The sequence below is a fragment of the Nesoenas mayeri genome, assembly GCF_963082525.1.
Source record: "Nesoenas mayeri genome assembly, chromosome: 2".
NCBI lineage: Eukaryota > Metazoa > Chordata > Aves > Columbiformes > Columbidae > Nesoenas > Nesoenas mayeri.
Window position 1 is genome coordinate 139,143,755 of NC_137543.1, and position 23,114 is coordinate 139,166,868.

Below are 23,114 nucleotides of genomic sequence, written 5' to 3' on the forward strand. Positions count from 1 at the left end.
AGAGCTAAAAAAGACAGCATGCTGCTATAAACAAAGAGAGGTGCAGAAAATGTCTTGTCAAGTGTATTTTTCCTTGAAGCAAAACTCTTTAACAACAGCATCTTTTAGTGACTTGGGTGGCACAGGGAGTAAATGTACTTGGTCTTTTCATCTTTTAGGCATGAATCTTGGCTTCTGTTGAAAACAAAAATTACTTTTGGTGGTTTCATCAGAGCAGACATTTGTCTGCATCACAAAACCATTCAGTCTGGCACCAGGGCCCGGCGTTGCTCAAGTGGGGCCCAGCGCAGGAGAGCCGGGGTGTTGCAGGTCAGGGCTGCAGGCAGTGCTGAGCGTTGAAAGCTTGCCCAGTCAGCCCACACTATCGGACTTTAGCCAGTGCTATTTACTTCACTTTCAAGAGCATCTATTTCTCTCTGTCACTTTCTGTGTCTCTCTTCCTCACACACACTTAAAGAACAAAAACATCTTTTATAGAGCTAAGCATTTTAAATAATTTTTCCAAGTCAGAAAGGGAGAGAGACTGGAAAAAATTACAGCACAAAGCTCAGCTTGCAGATGAACGATTGCCTTGTCATCCTAATATCCCCCTTCCTTCCCTTAAACCTCACTGGTGAGTGGGCTCTAAGTGAGAATATTGGCTGGGCTCTGCTGGAACAGGTCTCCAGGACAGGACTTTCTGCTGCCTTGCTTTCAGCATGCAATTACTTCTTCGCGGTACCTCTTTCTGCACTGTGCACAGCAGATAATGAATGAGTGGCTTCAGAGTTGAAAACATCTATCTGCAGAACATCTGCCTGTCCTAGATAAATTGATTTATTTTATCCGATTTTATGTTCTGCCCTGTTCTGCTATTTGCCTGAAAGAGGTTTCTTCTGAAGGCAAGAAGAGATCCTGTTGCTCTTTCCTGGGAGGGTAGCAGGGTAAGGAAAAAATTCAGAGACTCCAAGAACCCTGTAGAAACTTAGACGATAAGGATTTGAGACGTAAAGTTACCATCAGCAGCGCAGAGATATGCAGGCTTGTTTTAATTAATTGAGTTTGACTCAGCATCTGACTGCCAGTGGATGAAGCTCCCGGTGGGCTAGTTTGGGGTGCTGCGGGCAGAGCTGTGCTGTAGGGATTCAGTACCGAGGTGGGTCAGTTGAGTGTGGTCTACGTGTCTTTGCATTGTGTTGCAGTCTGCCGTGGAGGCATATCTGAAGTATCGATCCACATCGGTGCAGCTGCAGCAGGTGTGAGAAGCACATTGGGAAGCTCCTGAAGACCCATACGCTTTTGAAAATGGAACTTAGGTCTTGCATTGCTACGTGCTTTTACAAATGTTATCCCAGAAAAAAAAATGCACCTAAAATATGAGATAATTTGAATTTACAGGTCTGTTTATCTGCACATGTTCTTTTTTAATCTAAAAGTACTTCACTGAAGCTCCTTCCACTGAGAAGAATCTACATCTGAAATACCAGCTTTCAGAGGCATGGAGGAGTAGGTGATTGCTGATCAAGATGAGACAAAGCAGCACGTCCTGAACAAAGGGGAGGAGTTCTGTCATACATTTCAGAGTGTGAAGCTCCATTTCCTGTTTTGCTACATGGGACATGATTCTCCTAACATACATGTTCCACTCCGCTTGCCCAGCTATTGTCTTCTTCTTCTGAAATATGACCCCTTCGTTAAAGTACATTGGGTATATATGATGCCAAGTAGGGATTGCTTTCTGTTAGCAGAGACTTTTTTCTCTTCAAAAGCAAGAAAGGAGAAGGTATCTAATATTTAAAGTATGGGGAAAACTGTTTTTTCCAAGGAGTGTGTAGTTTAAGAAGTTGGGGTAAACGAAGGGCTTGCTGCTGAGTTGCTTCCAGAGAACAGAAAAGTCTAGGACCGCTGCTGAAATTTGGACTCAAATGATGCCTGACTACTATTCTTCAATACTTTTAGCTATGAGAAGCCCAATTTTATGTGTGCTTAAAAATTATGGACTCATAGGATTAACTGGAGCCAAAGGCAGTGAAAGCAGAAGCTATTCAAGCTCCCTGTCACGTATTGGTCAATAAAGCTCAATCATGACCTGTAACAGTCTTGGTATCCTAATCTTGTGGTGTTTGCATAAACACTGTCAATCATACATAAATTCTATGCTGGTTTTCTGTCATGTGGATAAATGCCTTTCAGAGCTATAGTAGAGACTGCCAGACTCTTTCCATCTGAGTCTTTGTCCAGACTTATGAAACCTTAAAACTGTAGCCACATAACTGTGCCACTGGCTACCACACCAAAGTCTTATTTAACATTTCTCCTACTCATAAATCAACGGCTCCAGTTCTCTTTCTCTGTCATGCATAAGCTAGGAAGTAACTCTTCCTAGGACGACAGTTCCCAAAAAGTTAAAGTAAGTTCATGTTCTTGAAAAACTTGTGAGGACAGGAACTGTTTTTTTGGTTAGTGATGTGAGTGACCAGCAAAGTAAATGAATCTGTGTTCATCTTGCATTAGTCCTACTGTAATTCAAATAACAATAAGTCTTTGGATACGCTGGCAACAAGTATCTAATTCTTTGACCTTCCCTTTGACTATGCTTTGCGTCATTTTCCAGTGTACTTACTCATCTGTTTGACAATAGCCAAGAGAATGGATGGCCTACAGTTTTTCAGGTCTTATGGTCAGATCTGGTTTTTGGTATTTCTTGCAGGTGGCTTGAGCTGGTGGCTTTGATCTGCATTGCTGTTGTCTCAGTTTGCTCAGGAAAAAAATGCTTATTCCACTTGAAAATGGGTAATGGCCAGTCAGTAGATGCAATAGTTTTCAAATTACTTGGCATAACTGTGTCTTTTATCATAAAAGCTTTAAGCATTCAGACTGTATATAGTAAAATGAAGATGAACTGATGTGCACTTGTCAGACTACGTGTTGTAAGAAACTATGGACACTTCAAGAAGCATCATCTAGTTTTCTGCATTCAACAAACCTTAGGTATTTTGCAGGAAGGCAGGTATTCTGCTAAGTTTTAGTAAGATCCACTGGGCAGTAGACTCATAAAATAAAACAGAGACATAGATTTGTAGCTTATAAGCTCTTTTTTTTTTTCTATTTTAAGTGCAATTAACTCGAAATAATGTCTGCACTATAACACAGGTACTCCGTAAGTGTCTGTTCAACAATGTTCCAGTTCAGATCAACACGTCAGGTGCTGTGTGACTCCAAGCCAAACATCTTGTTAAATACTTGCAGGATTTCCCATAGCGGATCTTACTTCAATCGAATAATTCAAACGTTTCTTTTTTAAGTACAATAGAAGGGCAGGGCTCGTGTTTACAAAGTATTCGGTATGGAAATCCTGTATTGATTGAGATACTTCATTTAAGACAGTGTCCACAGAGTAACTCTTTAAATAGAAGGCCTTTTACTGTTCCCTGTTGCAGAGAGGCAATCACATGCAGAACTAACCCGTCACGTACAGATCATGAGAAACGTGCAGTGCAGACAGCAGAGATGTTCTTTGCTAAGGCAGACAGCTCAATGGATTGTTTTTTCACAGTGGATTTAAAATAATGTAATTTAGAAAAAGTAGTTTTATATCTATCGAAACTATCAAGTAACGAAGCTGTGTCTTTCTCAATCTATTTCCAAAATGGTTAGAACAGGCAATGCCGGATGTTGTTTTTTCATAATAGTGTGGATTCATATAAGCTGTGCTTTAATTTATTATCTTTCTAAGGCAGCAGCTGTATTTTCTGTGAGTAAACACAATGTGCTCCCACCCAGCCTGGTGCAGGATCTGGAGTTTTTATTATTAACGGTAAAGCATTTACAGTTTTACATAAGGGGTGTATAAAAGGGAAAGATAATATTATTACTCGGTGATAATATTATTACGTGGTAATAGGTGACTAGAACTGCATTGCTCTGAATTCCTTATTTTGCTGTGCCAGAAAATGCCCAAATCAAAACAAGCCACATGCAGAAGACTTAAACATAAAATCCACATTTCCCTCCACAGTGAGCTGGAAATTATGTGTTACTTCTGTATTCTATACACTGAAATATTTTTTCCTTTTTTTTTTTTTTCCCTTGAATTATAACTCTGCTATAATTGAAAAGATAATTTTGCCAGTGTATTAAATACCTGGCAAAAAAAGGTGTTTTAGAACATTTTTAGGTAAATGTAGGTCAACACAAAGGAATCATACAGTTGGAAATATTTTCCAGTGTTTATGTTCAGATGTTCAGACCTGTCTGGCTCCTCTCTATTTGCATGTGTTGGGGTTATAGGCAGTCCAGCTACATTCCACATTGATTTATATAAATATATTGCAGATTATTAACCTCCAGCCAAATACCAGCAAATTTCACTTTTCCAGGAGGTTTGCAGCTTTTCATAAAACTGATTTACTGCGTAGAGGGTATCTATCTTCCATGTGCACCCCATTAATGGAATCGTAAAGACAGCGGTATTCGTCTTTATGAGAAACGTGCTGAGACATTTGCTGCTACAGTCACTGTGTTCCCATAATCATTTAATTAAGATTTGTTCATATCACAATTACAGATTGAGTACAGATTGCATCCTTTTAGAAGACACAGGGTGACTGTTTGTCCATATTCTGTAACTCTGGTTCCTGAATTATTACTCACTGCAAAGCTTCTTTAAGCTAAAAGAAACGTGCATGTATCCATTTCCAAAACATGGTGGCTAATAAGCAATTTTTAGGTGTCTGGCCAAGGATTATTTAGGAATGCTGTTAAAGTGGGACCAGCCCCTTAACATGTTAAGTCTATATAATTGCAAGTGAAGCATACTGCTGTCTTAAACCTGGATTACAGTCTTCACAGACAGTTGTGCCAATTCTTCCTTTCTCTTGTGAAATATTCTGAGTTTTAAGGTAAAAAGTAAAAACTCAGCACAAAGTGTTTTCCAATTCTGTTTGTCAAGTGGCTTCTTTGTAAAGCAGTGACCCCCAAGGCTTTGTGCGTGACCTGTTGCCTACAGGTCCGGCATATAAAGCCTTTAGTCCCAGGACAAAGAACAAAAATATTACTTGATAATGTTATCAGAAATCCTGCTCTTTGCGAAGTAAGGAAGCAGTTATTTGAAGAGGATAAAAGGTACATGTAGTAAAACCATATAACTGCTGTGATGTTGACCAAATAAGCAGTAGCATCGACGCTACTTTTGGTTTATGGATGGTAGGTTCTTCACTTTATAGAATTTTTCTCAATAATTGTATTCATACGTTTTTTTTAAATCTACTATCAACTAATAGAAGTAGTGATGCTGTCTTACTTCAGAGAGAAAGGCAATCCGACATGTAAAATTTAAAACTAAATGAATGAACACATAAGTAAAGTATGTGAGCAGGGAACAAGCATCCTTCCATTTGTAAGACAGTTTCCTATTGTGATTTTGTAGAAGTGGGACTGGAGAAAAAAACAGTGAAAGTCACTGGTATGAGCAGAGATATGAAGCATAGAAGCATGGGGAGACGTTTGTGAAAATCCTAATTAAAAATATAAAGAAATAGAGTAATCAGATAGGAATGTGACAGTAAGAAGAGCTTTGCAAATTAGTGTGAATATGATGTTGTGCAACAAGGTGAAACAATAAAGAAATTTAAGTAAAAGAATGACAGAAATGGATGAGAGAAGTGGGTTTTCTTAATTGCGGCATCTTGCGCGCAAAGTTTTTTCCAGACTGTGTCCTGACAATGAAGGGATTCCTTGTGTTCAGGAACTTACAAGAGTAATCAGCACAAAAGTTCTGCTTCTGCTGAGGGAGATTTAATTCTAAAGCCGTGTGATGGTGAACATGGGAGTTACGTAGGTACACACTACAGGTGCATGCGAACACCTGGTATTTTTTATCTCAAAAATGTTACTCTTTTTTTTTTTTTTAGCGGTTACAGTAGATGCAGCATAGAATGTGGATACATATCATTTTCTGTCTTAAGTCTAGCTGTTCTGACCAAAAAATATTTTCTTTCCATGTAATTATTTTACTTTGAACAGCTGATGGATTCTTAATACTTCATCCTATTTCAGAATGCACACATGACATAGAGATATGATATTATTGATGTATCAGTAGTTATCTGATGAATCAGGAGCTCAAAGATTGCTCTACCTTTGGAAAGCTCTTTTTTCCATCCTGTATACTCTAAGATATTTAAATAGACATGTATGAGCTGCGAGGTACATATGTCTGTAGTGGTTCCTGTATACTTACCTCCTCTTTTCCTCCTCTCAGATTGTTTGATGTGTGCACCGTGTCACGAACAGACAGAGAGACCAAGTTAACGTTAGTGTTCGAACACGTGGATCAAGACTTGACTACTTACTTGGATAAAGTTCCAGAGCCTGGAGTGCCTACTGAAACTATAAAGGTATTTAAGAAGATTTTGGGTATTATTTCAGAAAATATTACATACAAAGGGCAAGGAGATAAATCACAAAGACAAACTGCATTTTGATTCCATGGGATTTTGTCATATCCAAATTGAGTAATGCCCAGGTTGGGACATGAACTGCAGCACAAAGATCTGTATTCACTGACAGATGTATTCTCTTTGTGGAAAAGTTGCCTTTGTTTTTTTCCCTTTTAGGTTTATAAATCCTCTGAATCTCTACTGTTTTACCAAATGTAACATTCCAAATCATTAAGAAAGACCTTGTCTTGCATCTGTAGTGAGATTGTTCCAGTATTGTTTAATTGAAGACTATTTGAACCTTCCCTAGAAGGCATCTGGCAGGGTGCTGGTTATTGTTAGAATGGATAAGATAAATCCTGTGCTCCTATCCCCTTCCCTTTGCCTTTTGTTTCCCCAAGAGACTTCTTTCATTTCCCATCCCTCTTGCCAGAAAGGTTTCTAGATGTCCCAACAGCAGGAAATGTTCACCGTGGACCTGTGGTGAGCTCTGTAGAGGATGGGCTCAGGAAAGGGGGTAGCCATGACCAGTTGTTGTACAAGCTGGGAAGGGTCTTCTCTCAGTAAGTGGAACGATGATCACAAAGTTTTCCCATCATGTTATTTAATATTCTGCATCTGTAAGGGAGGACCTCTTCCCAGAATAGGACATGCTTGCATTATTGGTACTAAAATATGTACACCAGCTCCTTCTCTCCTGGGAATTTCACAGCAAAGTGCTACATTGAGGATCATAGCTTCAAATATTTGACAAAATATTTAATCTTGGAAAGAGAAGCAGAGGGATTGATGTTCTGACATTTTGACTGTGTCTGTTTAACATTTCTTTTGATTTTTCTTTTTCTCATGAGAACAAATAATTTATGCCTTCAGAGACGGATTATGTTGCATTTGTATAAGTACTTTCTGGAAGTATGTTGTGTCATTTTAGTCTGGCAAAAGTCCTGAGGGAGGAAACGAAAACATGAAACCTATCTGAAATTCAGTTGGTTTAATATTTTTTTTGTTAACAGCTTCAAACTTAGGAGTTGTTTGATCTTTCAGTGTAAAATTAGACATAAAACCGATAGAGATCCTTTCACTTGTATCAAAGTCACAAATGTATAACATCAGTGAGTTCCAACAACTATGTTTTTTAAGCAAACTTAGTGGATAAAATATTATTTTCTTTTAAATGCATACAGCTTTGATTCGGTCCCAGCAGAAGCCTGGAATGTACCTCTTGCAGTTGAAGGACATTTATGATAAGGCTTCCAGGGTTCTACTTCCTTCTAGGGCTTTGAAGCCACCTAAGGGAACTGTACTTCAATGTAACTAATTGTGAAAATAACATACAAGGGGACTGATGTATTATCTAACAAAATACATTGAAATGGATGGGAACCGAATGACCAAGCTTCTGAAATCTCAGTTTGAGATACCTTTCAAGCTATGTTTCATTTAAAGCAAGTAGAACAGGTGAGCACTGGACTAAAACGTCTGTGATTTTTTCTAAAAACCCGTTCTAATGTTTGCACTAGTAGATCATAATATGTATGTGTGAACATACATGTCATGGAGCTTATATACTGATGAAGGAAATTATTGCATTTACTTTTGAAAGCACTATTCTGTATACAAGGTTTACTAGTTCAGCCCTGTTGATATATCTGATAATTTGCAACAATAAAAGAGAAAAAATTAGCTGCACAGAAAGAAGAAGGAGCTATTCTGGTCTTTATATACAGCGCAAGTTCCATTGCAGCCAGTGAAATTAGTGAGTGTACAATTCAGCTTGTGGTACATACAGCTCTTTTTAAATGGGTGAGGAAAAATGTAAAATTGCTGTTTACTTCGTCACCTCTGTTATTTCAACATTTGCACACTAGCTGATGTCTTATTTCTTGAATTCTGTTTGGCACAGGAAAAAAGAGAGATTTGGTTAACTTGAGTTGTACCCTGCTACTTCACTATTTGTGTGAAAACACCCAGTTTATGGAGGTACTTTTGCTGATAGTCAAGGTTGATCACATGAGAAAGAGTCTCCAGACTTGTTCCTAATGCATCTTGATATCTTTCTAATGGTACAGTTTTTCTGGATATTTCTGAAGAAACAAAAGCAAAGCATAGTTCTCCTGGCTGCAGGGAAATATTGCCATTCTGCAGCAACTGAACATTTAACCCAGAGCACATACATAATTAAATGACTAATCTGACTTTTTATAGTTTGGCTTTTGAGGTTAATATGGATTTGTAGTTCATTTATTTTCCAGAATTGCAGACAATTTGTGTAGGGTATTTCCCCTCACTGCTAGCTAGGTACAAAACAACTACCAGTATTGTAAGACCATCTGTTGAAGTTCTGCATGTGTCAGCAACACAGAGGTGCCAAATGGGCCAAGTAAGCTCTGGATAGCTTGAAGTTGAAGGATCTAATACACCTCTTTGGCATCATGGTGTAAACTCAACAGTTGTTAGTGGAAGTTGAATGACAAAATCACTATGGGAGAAGTATCCGCCCCAAAAGATCTTTTCTGTGTGAATCAGCTGCCATCATTACACACCATTTGGGGGAGGGAGATTCAGCTTTTGCTGGTTTGGGGCATGCTGGGGTTTTTAGTTACTAGCTGTCAAGGAATATAAGTGACACCAGTACCATTTTAAGAATTTCCTTTGTATTTTAGCAGATAGTCAGACTGTAGCAGTTCAGAGAGGCTAACTGTACCGATAATTTAAACACAACTAAAGCTTTTGTCTTAATGCTGCTCAGTAATATGCTTCTGATGTCTAAAGCCCTGCAGCATGAGTGTATTTTAGGAACATATCCACAGGTGCCCGTAAAATGATAGGAGAGAGACGGTTTCCCTTTGAAGCATTGACTGGTCATGGCAATACTTGCAGAGGATATGGGGCAGACATGCTCACTTCCCCTCCCTGTAGCAGGAGCTGGAATGCTGTAGCCCATTTCTGTGCCTACCAAGTTCTAGGTTATTCTGGACAGAGGCATTTTAAATCTTCTCTCTTGAAGCAGTAATGGAGTGTACGTCGGGCTAGAGGGATGGATAAAATGATTACAAATACTCATGGACATGGCATTCACCTTTTAATGAGAACTACGTTCAAGCCCTTAATCTAATTAGTATGTCTTTATAACTGCTGGATTATGGTCCTGCTCACCCTTCCTGGCTTCCTCTGTCAGACCTGATTATATATTTGTTCCATACAGGATGTGCCAGAATCAGCAATGACAACATCTTCCTTCTTTCCTCTCTACCCATAGTCTCCTCCCTTCTTTTCTTCCTGGGATACTCTTTTAACTTCAGGGCAGTTTACTTGGAAATGGAAGGTATGAGTTCAGTTTCCTTAGGACACAGCTGTTAGCCATGCACAGGTCTTTGGTAATGTTAATCATGTTAGTAGCTGAGCCTCCCAGAGACTTGGCTCATTAGGAACTTTTGTTAGTTGACATAAGGGTAGCGGTAATGGGAATGATGCATCTCTGCCACAGAATGATTTTTCAAAAACAAAAAGGTTAACGAGCCACTAAAGCATTTTGATGTTTTAGTCTTTGGGGCTGAAGCATGTTTAAGCTGGTTAGTCACATTTTGATATGATACTTGTGAGACTTGCACGCTGTTTGATCCTAAAGCATTTGGATATGGATATCATTTTTAGAACACTAATTACCTTTTTAATATGGAAATCATGTGCATGCAAACAAGTTGATGTTTATGGATTTAAGCTTGGTATACCTAAGCTATCGCAGCATATATAAAATATTTAATATATGCATGTGATGGCTTGATATATAGAGCTCTAAAAGACATGGTTTGGGAATGGCTCTTTGGAGTTCCCTCCAGTCATCTCGTTTTGCCAGGCCAAGCATTCTGTAAGAATGAGAGGGGATAATAAACTGTTACTGAGATTCTTAAATTTTAGTATTGAACAAAATTAATTTTGTGAAGTAAAAGTAAACTTGCAGCTTCTTGCAGTGCTTTTCTTACAGCTGATCAGAACTTCACCTACACAAGCTACATATGCTAACTGGGCTGTGTCTGTTTCAATCTGACAGTCAACAGAGGAGGGAACAGAACAAAGGGCTTCGGTATAGCAGGTGCATATGTTATCTATCATGGGATGTCAGAAGAGCTGGGAATGACCTTCTACCGACGTCTGTGATCTGTAAATCTTTGTGGTATTCCCCACAGCTTGGAACAGCCAAATCACAGCAAGAGCAGGGTTTAAGGTATCTCCTTTTCTCTGCTGTTTCCTGATTCCTCACCCCAGTGAATGACTTCTGTGGATATTATTCCTTTTCTCTTTTGCATAGGAAGCTTAGATCTCTGATTCAGGGATCCAGATTTTGCTCTTTAGATGCCTAAAATTTAAACAGTACAGCAGTGAACCTGATTTCCTTTTGTGGATTTATCTGATAGCAGCACATAAATTGAATTTTAAAATATTACCTCCAGTCCTAGAATAAATGTTGCTGTTGCATCTCTGTGCATTTCCTGTAACTTACATTACCTGCTAGCAACCCAGGCAGACTACTCACATCTTTGCAAGACTCTTAGAAAATTAATATGAAGATGTTGCTTCTCAGAAAGCAAACCAGTGTTCAGTGTTGTGAGGTGAGTCATCAGCCATCTGCTACGCTTGTACCTACTCAGTTGATCACGTATGAGATGTGGAGCAGATGTCACACAATCACGCAGTTCTGAAAACAACGCAAGATATTCCAGGAAAACAGATTCGCCAGTACTGAGAGTTTTCAGAGTGTGGCCGTATTTAACAACATCAAAGTTAAAAGTCACTAAAAAAAGAGCCTACTCAAATTAATAAGAAAGATACTAGGAGATGAGCTGTTACTAACATTTTCCTGTTAGTACATTTGTGGTAAAGAAAGAAGCAAAACTTAGTGAGGAATTTAGAGTCCGCAAATAATGGATCAAATCCCCCTCTGATACTAAGAAGTGTAAATCCATTAGCTTCAGTAAAATGATGCCTGTTTACAGCTGCTAAGGATCTTGTTCTTTGTGGAGCATTTTGCGACAAATTTTGTTCTGAATCCACATTATGAATGAAAGAAGAGTTGCCACTGTAAATAAATGTAAAACAAAACGACTGAACTGATATATTTTTGTGAGATAAATCTTTTATTTTTTTCTCTGTTATCCTATTACTGGGGGCTGGGCTGCTGTGTGGAAGGGCAGTGGGAGAGAGAGCAGGTGCCCCGCTTTAAAAAAAGGATATTCTCCAAAGAGGGGTGGTTCCTTTTGTTGCAGGTGTTGTCATTTCTTTCCCATACTGTGCTGCATGTAGAGAAACAGCCGCATCTCCTTTGGTGCGGTGGTGCAGGTCATAATGTACAGTCTGAGCTAGGAGGAGTCAGGATTTGAATGGAGACACTGCTGAGCACAGGATGCCACAAAATATGTTGTATATATACACTTACTTCTCTAGCTTGGACCTTTTTAAAGTCAATGTTCAGCCACTAATTTTAATTATGGTGGCATTAAATATCTCCAAATCCGTACCATTTCCAAATTCAAATGCAAACATTTTCAAACTCATGATAATATGGGTCCAGAGGAGGCCACAAAAATGATCAGAGGGATGGAACACCTCTCCTATGAAGACAGGCTGAGAGAGTTGGGGTTGTTCAGCCTGGAGAAGAGAAGGCTCCAGGGAGACCTTATTGTGGCCTTTCAGTATTTAAAAGGGGCCTATAAGAAGGATGGGGACAGACTTTTTAGCAGGGCTTGTTATGATAGGACAAGGGGTAATGGTTTTAAACTAAAGGAGGGGAGATTTAGGCTAGACATGAGGAAGACATTTTTTACAATGAAGTGGTAAAACACTGGCCCGGGTTGCCCAGAGAGGTCGTAGATGCCCCATCCCTGGAGACATTCAAGGCTGGGTTGGATGGGGCTCTGAGCAACCTGATCTAGTTGAAGGTGTCCCTGCTCATTGCGGGGGAAGTTGGGCTAGATGAGCTTTGAAGGTCCCTTCCAACCCAAACTATTCTATGATGCTATGATTCTATAACATATAGTTGGGGTTTTTTGCAGTGCTGTAGCCCAGGACTACCCAGATCACCATTGCTTGCAAACTGAGAGCTCGTAAAAATGCGAGGCACTCCAGTAATTTTAAATCACTCTGTCCTGACGAGGGTGATTTAAAATCATTGGAGCGCTTCACATTTTTTCAGTTGTTCCAGTTTGGAAAGCAGTCAAGCAACATTGTAGCATAATGCATGAAAGCAACCTGCCTGAAATAATAATTTTAGTCTTTCAAAACAATGACATTGAATTAGAAATGTCACTGTGAAAAGATGTCCATCAAAGACTCTCTAAATAGACGTCTCAACCTATTTTTCTTTTACGGCCCAAACTCTCAAGTCAGCAGTACAGTCCAGTAGGGCCCTAAGGGACATGTCCTTTTTGAAGTCAGAAGGAGGCTATTGTTTTCAATAGATGGAGAGCCAGAAATCATCTTTATTCAGAAAGTCAAAGGGAATTAAGAAACTGAAGAGATTCTGAATTGTGGGCAGGGATGGAGATTGAGCCTTTGGTAGAAGAGAATTTATGACTGAGTCATTTCAAAATTGCAGTGTTACAAACACTGGAAGCGAAATGTTGCTATCAGCTCATTTCATTTCCATTAATTCAGCAGAACTGGACATTGATGTGATGCAAAAGAAAACTTATGGATCCTACTGCTCTGGATTCCCTTGAGATGCTCCCGGATTATTAGTGACACAAGGTTTTTGCTATTGGAACATCGATGTGGTAGCAATTGCTATGTGAAATGCTTTGATGCCACTGAAAGAAAGGGAGCACGTGGTAGGAATAATGCTCAAGGAGATGTAAAAGTGGGGCTGGACTGCCAGGCAGCATGTCAGAAACAGAACTGGACTGTTCCGCAGTGAGCCAGTGGCAATTCCTCAGCATGGAGAGTGTTTTTGAGATGCTTTCCTTTGTCTCATGGTGGTGGTGGTGTATAGTCGCAACTTGCTCTGCAAGTCAATCCTGCCTCAGTGACCAGCAGAAGCATCACTCGTGTTCAGAGTCTTTCTCTTCATCAAAGGCGAAATGCCACGGTTAAAGCAATTAAGAGAAAGCTGTTGCAGCTCGTGATGCACATAAAGCAGTGGCAGAACAACAGATTGAAATATTTGCATTTACTTTGCTTACAAGCTATATGTTACTATTGACAAGTAATTTGAAGTTCAGACTGCAGCAGATGTGAGATAAAGAGGAGACGTTCAAAAGAGCCATTCTTAGTTTTTATGGGGGCTGCCCGGGTTTAATCCCAGCCAACAGCTAGAACCACGCAGCCGCTCGTTCACACACCTCTGCCTTCCCCAAGAGGGATGGGGGAGGGAATCGAAAAGGAAAAAAGTACTCATGGGTTGAGAGAAGAACAGTTTAATAGGACAGCAAAGGAAGAGATAATAATAATAATAGACTATACAAAAAAAGTGATGCACAATGCAATTGCTCACCGCCCACGGCACTGATAGCCCACTCATTCCCAAACAGTAATATTTGCCCCCCCGACCAACTCCAGTTTATATACTGGACATGATGGAACATCCCCTTGGCCAGCTTGGGTCAGCTGTCCTGGCTTTGCTCCCTCCCAGCTTCTTGTGCACCTGATAGAGCATGGGAAGCCAAAAAGTCCTTGACTACCCGGCAACAACCAAAACAGCAGTGTATTATCAACATTCTTCTCATACTAAATCCAAAACACAGCTACTAGAAAGAAAATTAACTCTATCCCAGCCAAAACCAGGACAGGGGCAGGTAGGAATCACTTGCTTAATAGTAGTTTCTACACTGGAAGGAAATCAGGCCCCTATGCCTTTGCATACCCACAAAGCTATATGTCACCCCAAAACAAGCACACAGAGTTGGGGAAGAGGTGACAGAAGGACACAAATTGTGACAAGATACATACTTGGCAAACCTGGCCAACATATCTTTTCTTGTTGAACTTCAGATTCTAAGGATTGAACTCAGCTGATCTGGGACAAGAAGCACTGTGGCAGGATACTTTCCCATCTGAGCCAGCCCAAGTTATTGGAGCTCAGATTATCTATACTAGAATATTCACAAAGTGTCCATATTTATTCACAGCAAAATACAACTGTAGTGTAAAATAATTCAAAAGTTGGCCACAGACAACTCATAGCTAATAGAAAATGACAGAGTAATCAAATAAGTCATTTTTTTATAAAATTGTCTTCTCTCCTCCACCCCAAGAGAAATATAATGCTCTTGCACTAGCTGCATGCACTGCTTTTATGCCAGTGAGTAAGCAGGTTATTGTATTCCACAGTAAAAATTAATTTGAAACATGTTGGTTTAGTGGCACGCTGATTTAATCAAGATATGTTGTGTTTGGTTTTTTTCCTCTGTAACAGATGCATTTACCTTATGCCAGAGAACAAATTCCTATAAAAATGAATATGGGTGGAATTTTTTTGTATTGCGTGTTTTCATATGTAGAACTTAAAATTAGCTTTAAGAATTTTTACATTATTTGTATATTTATAGACACATAAACACACACACACATATATATATGTGTAATTATTATGAAAGTCCTCCGACATATTTGCAGAAAAAAATGTTGCTATTTGAGCAAGGGAAAGGGAAACTCGATGATCATCACCCTACTGTCTATGAAGTTCATGATCTCAAAGTAGCTGTGGGCCAGAAGAGGCCAGAACTGGCAACTCAAAGAGTCAAAGGTACAAGAATGCAGAAGGGGTAGCACCAGTTCTCCTCCTGTGAACGTGTATACATGTGAAAGCATACTATGCATACATCTACACGTGTGTATATGTGTATATATATATGTATATATACACATTTATATCTACTGATTCAAAGAGTCGTTCCTGTTAGGCTTATGTTTCAGCTCATCATCAGATAAAGCTAGGCTGGAATGAGGGCTGGTACAGTCATAGGGAAGGAATAAAATGGGACCCAGCCAAGTCTGCTCCTTTCCTTCCTACTCACCATGTCAGGTCAGAGACACATGGAGAGCTCCTGTCCCACCAGCCAAAACTTCTGAGAGTCAGGGAGCTTCCCGTGATTTCAACTCAATGTTCTCTGCCACTGCTAAGGCCATTTTTCCAGCCTTTTCTTCCTTCCATCCTTCCCTGCCACTTCCATTTTTTCTCTTGCTTTTCAATCTGTAGTTACAGTATATGGCACTCTTCTGTTCTTTCCCTCCCTCCAGAACTTTTTCTCCATCTCTTTACTTTCCATTTTTCTTATGCCCTTCTAATTGACTCTACTCCCACGAAAAAGTCATATAATGGAACTGTCACACTGTTTCTCCACCTGGGGTCTGTCTTGTCCATTTTATTTGTGAGCTTTTAGTGGAAGAGGCTGTGTGAAACCCCTTGTCTGTATAGTGCCCACCATGAAGCGTCCCGCTTTTTGTCTGGACTTACACAATACCTTGTTAAACATGAGTCATGATAATCAGATCCTACAACAGCACTGTTTGTCTAAAATAGTGCTTCTCCTCTGCTCTGCTGTTTCCTCAGCACAGCCACTTCACACATTCACACAACTGCTTCCTTTATATATCAGTGCTCTGTAATCAGCGTATGGATCATGTTACAGGTTTCTCAGGTTGCAAAGTGAAATAACCTGAGCTTTCTTCCATTTTGAGAATATCCTTCCGTTTAAGAAGTCCAAGCAAAGGCGCACATTATTAGTAAGTTCAAAAGCAACTGCCAGAAGACAGAAAATTTTGGAATGGAAACACAAGTGAAATAACAGAAATACTGTTTGTTGTTTTTTCTTGGTGCAACAGCAAGGGAAAATATTTAGAAATTAAAATTATGAATTTCTTTCTAGTTTTAATAGAGTAGACGTGGTTTTGTAATATTTGCCAATATTGGTACTCCAGAGAACAACTGTGGGTCAAATCCTCCTGTGGTGTTACTGTTGGCTTCTTAGGGTTCCTACAGGGGTGAGTGTGGTGCAATGCTATTAGCATCAGTTAGCAAGCAGTCTTTCATTTGTTTTCATGCAAAACCTGAACAGTTTGCAATTAAGAAAGAGCAAATTACAAAGGCTCAGGCTCCTAGATCAAATCTGTCCTTAACTTGGCGGTTGGAAGCCTTACACAAAGACTCATAAATATCAGTATTTTAGGTTCTTTTTACTTCTCTGTTATCGTTACAGCTATATATTACTACTGTTTATGTCAGTACACATGAAATACTTAAACTCCTTCTGGAATATATACCCAAACCTTCTAGTTCAACTTCAGACTTTAAAGGAGAAACCCCAAAGGGAGCAGAGGCTCTGCTCCAGCAAAGTGCTTAAGCTTCTGCTCAATTTTATGTAAACAGGTTGCTCCAGCTTTAGAAGCAGTGAGATTGAAAGACTGTGAATTAGAGGAGCTGACAGAGAAGAGTCAGTTGTTATCCTGGACTAGTGACCTGATGAATTCCAAGGTTAGAGCAAAGAAGAACTGAAACCGTTGTTTCCGTAGTCTCAGCTTAGTCATAAACATGCGTTTTGCTTGTGTTTAAACGCATGGTCAGGGAGAGGAAGTAGTCTTCCCTCAAAACTTATGTGTAAGCAATGTCTGTGCCTTTGGAACCAGACTCCTGGCGATTCACAAAAGTGTGTCATAGTTGGTCATCACAGCAAACTGACTCAGTAATGGAAAAGGGTTCCAGACAGTCACAGGTTTGACAGACTCATTTGTTGCTTTCTCTTTTTTCATTAATATCATAACTGTTCTGGCCACAGAATTTATCCCATCTGCCTTTGAAAATCATGATCCTTGAGAATACCAGTTTAAAAGAAGAACCTGCTTTTTAGCATTGTGACCAACTCATTAGAAGCCAGTACATTATGTATTTATTAATGTTGAGCAGTGCCTCATACCATAAAGGGCCCATAGAAATTAGTGGCTTAATTGCAAAGAAGGTTACTGCTCAACAGTTTTCACTGTTGCTAAATATGTGACTTTACAAACAGCCCCATAAAAATTCTAAGTATTTCTAAAATGTCCCACTTCTTTGGTCCATGCAATAGGAAGCATTGCACTGTAACTTTAAAATGCCAAAAATAATCAAGAAGACATGTTAACCATCTTTTAAGAGTGTTTCATTTCCAGGCCAATAAATTCAGCTGCTGAATTTTTGTCCTTTGTTTTAGGATGTGACAGTTCTGTTGCATAACTACAATTAAGGAATCTCAGAAGGCTCCGAAATGTTACAATGTTCTGCGGATGCAAATGCAGAGTCGTTTTTTGTTTAGTTTTACAGCAGGGAAGGGGCACTGGAATGGCAGCATGTTGCCTTTTTTTAACATCTAGTTTATGATTCATTCTAAAATATTCTTTCATTTGGAATTAGCTTCAGATATTCCTGTTCTGACAAGCAGAGTAAATATTTTAGCAAGGACTTTTTAGAGAGAAATTTTGACAGTAACATACTCCTCCCTTAATGTTACAAAGCAACTACTTGCTATCCAAACCCAGAGTCGGCATTTTAGTGGAAATGGTTCCAAAGGCATACGTAGGATGTTACAAATGTAAAATGCATTTAATGAAAGAGTATACAAATGTCTTTCATACATTTTAAATAAAAATGTCTAATTTGAGACTTGAGAAAGTCAACAGCGATCTCTGAGCCATATGCTTGTTATTACAATAGTATGTTGTGTGTAACTGTCATTCAGTGAGAAGCAACTCAGACCAAAAAGGAAAAGACATATAAAAACATGAAGTTAAAGGAGGAGAGACCATCTTACAAAGCATTTTTCATTATGTTTTGCCTTGATTAGAAGGCTTTTCCTTTGCTCACGTAATTCCTGATCATGTCTATAGGGCTTATTGAAGACATAGGAAAAGGAGAATAGAGGCCAAGCTGTGTGGGCTATAGTGAACCAAAACTGCAAAGAGATGCATACTTGACAGAGAGTTTAAAATAAAAATAAACCACAGTTTCTTTGCTTGGTTTCTGGAGCAGAAAGTCGCAAAACAAGCAGAAAACTTCTGGTTCTTGATGAAATGCTTAGTTTAGCTTCCTTACCTCAACTGCTCCAAGTATTTCAGACTTTAACCTTCATTTCAATGCAGAGAATTTAGACCTAATTTGACTTAGGTTTATGTTTGTGAAACTGGGGCCTTGGAAAATATTTCAGAAGTAGCTTTCGCCTTATGTTTGCATCTTGTTCTTTTGGAAATGTGGAGGTAACCTTGATTTGCTAGTTAGTGGAGTCACGCTTTATTGTGACAGAAGACTAAGAACAGTCCTTCAATGAAAATAACAAAGACCTACCCCATGGTGATTGATGAGAACGTTGTACGAGTGAAATGAGCTGGAAAGTCATCATCTTGTCTTTTCCTTTGCCATAGGAAAAGCATAACAGAGAGATTTCTTTTATTCTGGTCCTGATAAGGAATCTAACGAAGCATAAGGAGAGGTTACACAGCATGGAAATGCGTTAAACCCAGCTGCTCACTAGCTTCCAAAGCTGCAGTAAATAATACAGTTGCTATTTAATAAACAAAAGAAAACAGAAGTGCTTTGATAGTGATCCCTGGCCTCTCTCATTTGCCCTTCTGAAGATACAGTTTGTTTCTACTTAATTGACTGTCATTTTGGAATAACATAGAGTTTGATATTGTATCGCATGATTTGTAATGTTTGGGTTTTTTTTTTCCTCTGACAGGGAAAACAAAAAACTTGTCTTTCTAGGGTCTGATTCAGCAAAGCACAGATGTATGTGCTCCAAATTGTCTAGATTGTGGCTACTTTTAGTCTCATAGGTTTTCCATGAATGGTTACAGTGAAGGTACACAAGACGACATGTAGTTTTATTTTCCACATTGGCTTACATGATCAATACCATGCTTTTTTGCTTGTCACAAGTTACCCTTTTGAGAAGCAACAATGCATTTGTCACAAGTTATATTTGTCACGTGCATCATTTGTGACACCTTACTTTCAAAAGCTACTTTTTCATGGAAGTAGTTGGTTCCACCGATTGGCTCTTTTTACAAGTTAACTTTTAAAATACCTTTGCCTTTTTATTAAAAATCTCTGAAGAGTTTGTTTTGTTTAGCATATGGGGAGGTGGGGGAAGAGAGAGACTATTGTGCCTGTGAACTATTGGAGGCAATCTTCTCCCCTTTCAAGAAGATGACCAACTCTTATGCTGTAACTTTCCCCCCATCCCCAAGCCTCACCCTCATGCCCAGAGCAGAGCTGATATTTCTCTATTGTGCTAACATTAAGAAATAAGTAGGCTCATCACTCGTTGTGTCACCATAACTTGAAGATGCCTTCTTTTTTAAGAACCAGTCAAGTGTTCAAAAGAAAACAAGGCAAGGTTTACACTAATTTACACTGGTGTAAATCAGTGTCATTTTGCTCAGAACTGAAGGGGCTATGGCCCATGGCACTTCAGAGAGACTCGGCAGATGTGTGAGACCATATCCCACCACTGCAGCCACAGCAAACATCTCAAGCACATCTCTACCTGTTACAATTTGTTATATCTGAGATCCAGAGATGCCCTCCTGCAGTATGCCAATAGCTGGTATCTTCTACTGATCTACCTTGCTCGGTAATCACCTGGCCTGTGGGAGAAAGTAACCCGAAGAGATGGGCCACAGGTCCTGAGAGTGAATGTGGTGGGAGAGGAAATACTGTAGTGGGTTGAGGTACAGTGAAGGCATGAAGAGAATGGCCAGAACTGGGGATGGGGCAGGAAAGGCCAACGGGGCACATGAAGGGAGAAAAGAAGTAAAGGAAAAGGTAGGAAATCAGAAGAGGAAGGAGAAGTGGTAGACTGTGTAAGTGGAAGGGAATGCGCAGCCATTCTCCCCTAGTCTGGTGCTATGAGCAAACTTCTCATGCTTTCAGTGAAAATAAAACACTTCGTGCAGTTGCTTGACTCCTCTTGCAAAATCTTTTCTCTGTGCCTTGTCTGTAGGATAAAGTGTTTGCCTGTTCCCCTTGTAAAGCTGTTTGTTCAAGAGCTATTAATTTTGAGAATAACTCAATCTGCTGAGTGCTTCCAAGAAACAATTCCTTTTTTTCCACATCAGCAAGTTTCTTATCCTGAAGATCATTTTGATAGTTCGTACAATGCTATAGCAGTGTTACAAGGCTATATGTACAGTTCTTGGACTGGGGGTCCTGGCCAAGCTGATTGCAGTAGGCCACTGTCCCCTCTTGACTCCTCCTTGAAGCTTGTTCCTATCCATAACTTATACGCAAGAAATCTTTCCTCTTATATATATCTTTGGTTTTCTTGAATGCTTTTATGTCTGTCTAACTGAAAGCAAATTCTAAATCTTTGGAGTACTTAGTAAACATTAACCAGTTAATTTTTGCAACACTCATGAAGTAGTTAACTGGTATCGCTGAATTTATAATACCGAGCAAGAGAGACAGCAAAGTTAAATGATCTCCTGTAACTGGGGCTCAGGTTGTAATTGACCCCAATGTTGAGCCATTGTACAGCACGGATGAACATCATGATACTTCTGTCATGCAACTACATTACAGGCAAAACAACTATTGAAAAGTGGCTTTTAAAAAGTGCACAACTGAGTTTTATTTATTTTGTATTCTCTGGAGACGTTAGGAAGGGATTGTCTTCTTACTATCCTCTGTGTTCACATCTTTTATAAAAGCTGTTAACTATTTACTACAAGAGTGTCTAGCTCTAGAGAATATCTGTATTTCGATGCCTGGTGGTGTGCTGTCACTTTTGTCTCAGAGAAGGCTGGCTAGCTCTCGCTGAAGGTCCTGCTGGTTCCAGCAACTGTGGGAGGAGGATGGAAACATTAAAAAGTGGTGGGACGAGCTCAGGTCTTTGAAAATTGATGGATAGAGCCCCAGTGACTTCACTGGGCTTTGGTTGTGGCTAATACGAAGCCATCTTCTTCCTCGGCATGCAAGTGCTCTTCATGACTATGCTGAATTCCTAGACATTTTTGTGATGGAAGCAATCAAAATTAGTTAGGCCTAAAGTCCAAAATCTGCATTAACCCCAGTTCTTAATTCACAAAAATGACTCCTTTATCCTGCCGACCTCTTTTACAGTGTCTTGAGCTCTAATGTGTCTCTATATGCCACAAAATATATTTCATTATCTATCAGGAAATGGAGCAGGCCTGTGTTATAATAACTTTAAACAAGTTTTCTATTAAAAAAAAATTCTAGACTGAGTTCATAACTTTGAAGGAGCCACAGGAATTATGTGCCCAAGTCCTATTGATATTAAATGACGTTTGGGTTTCTAACCTGTCGGATTCTATTGACTGCTTTTTTCTCAGTTTTAAAAAAGCATAACTTATTTTCTTGTTGCCATGCAGGTGTTTCATAAAAACCTCATGCATTGTTAGTGGATACTGTTTAAAAAAACAGCTGAGAAATTAAAGGAACAGTTGTCTTGCGCCCTTTGTGTCTAGCCAAGGATTTGACGGTTTTCAAAAAAGTCTTGGCTGAAATGTTCAAAGCTTCCTTGGGTGTAGGAGATCTGGTCATCCAAATCCCCTGGGATACTTCTAAAATCTCACCCTTTGTTGTTACGTATCAGCATATAAACAAATCTCAGCCTTCTTGATGGCACACTGCAGACAAATCGAATGAGAATTTCTGCAGAAATGTCAGTAATGTTTCCAAGGTGTTGATAGACCTTTAGGAAAATAGTCTGTCATAAATCTCGACGTATTTACATAATTTAAATGCTCCTCTGGAGCAAAATCCATGTGGTCTAAGCTGTTTGCACATGATTTTGAGCATGTTAGCCTTTTTTCTGAGGTGAGCCCTTCTTGTGCTCAGGTGACAACGCAGGGCAGTCATCTTCCAGGGCCTTCCACACTATCTCTAACATTAGCTTAAGTTAGCAGTCCCCAGCAGATAAATCTACAGATTTACTCTCTGAGAAGACTTTACCTCCTAAGTCTGAAGCTGTTTGTAAAGCATTTTTCTTGATGTATGTGCATAGCATTGTTTCAGCTTTCTAATCACTGACCAGCTGGCTTGTTAGCGAATAGAGCTGCGGGCCCCTTGCCACGTTTCATGTGAGGTCTTGGCTGGGTGGCCAAGCAGGCAGCCTGCAGCCAGTGTCAAAGCAATTCAAGAGGTATTGGCACAGCAGTGTCCCCATTAATTTCTGCTTGTCACATGCTGTCATGCAAGTTACACCAGAGAGGAAATGACCGTTAAAAAAAAAAAGTATGCTTGTGGCACTTGGTCCCCTCCAGACGTTATCCCCGAGGTTAAACAAGTGGATACAATTAGCTGCTATCCACAGACAGCTGCAGGGAAGGAGAAGCCGAGATCTGGGCCCCACAGCAACGTGTCTTTCCTGTTAGCGATGAGTGTCACCGTCAACATATGCCATATTTTTAACCCTTCACGGAATCCGAGTAAATTTGAAAGAGCTATTATGACCAGTGGTGTCGCAAAGGTGCTGGTAAACACCTGTAGTGCTGATTGAGCAGCGTTCTCCTCGAGGGAAGGGGGTTTGTTGATACCATGTCTTGTAAGGACCAGCATAAGCAGTGCTGGAGGAAAATCAGCTTGTCAGTAGCTGATAATTTACTTTGTAGATTACAGATTTTGTAGTTGGTAGATTCTGGCATGGAGCGAGAAAGTGATTTCCATGAACTCCTCTCAGAAGCATGCTGAAGTAGTTAAAGGGAGGCACA

The 23,114-nt window shown here is 39.6% G+C and overlaps 1 protein-coding gene across 2 annotated transcripts in view; it reads left to right on the forward strand.

The window, feature by feature from the left end:
- CDK6 (cyclin dependent kinase 6) overlaps positions 1 to 23,114 on the forward strand; it is a gene marked incomplete at both ends in the record, with an annotated part of 124,461 nt that overhangs the window by 22,284 nt on the left and 79,063 nt on the right. For both annotated transcript variants that reach the window (XM_080339022.1, XM_080339023.1), the window contains one exon: positions 6,242 to 6,377. In XM_080339022.1, the coding sequence (XP_080195148.1) occupies positions 6,242 to 6,377 (136 nt within the window). The remainder of the gene's footprint in view (positions 1 to 6,241; positions 6,378 to 23,114) is intronic.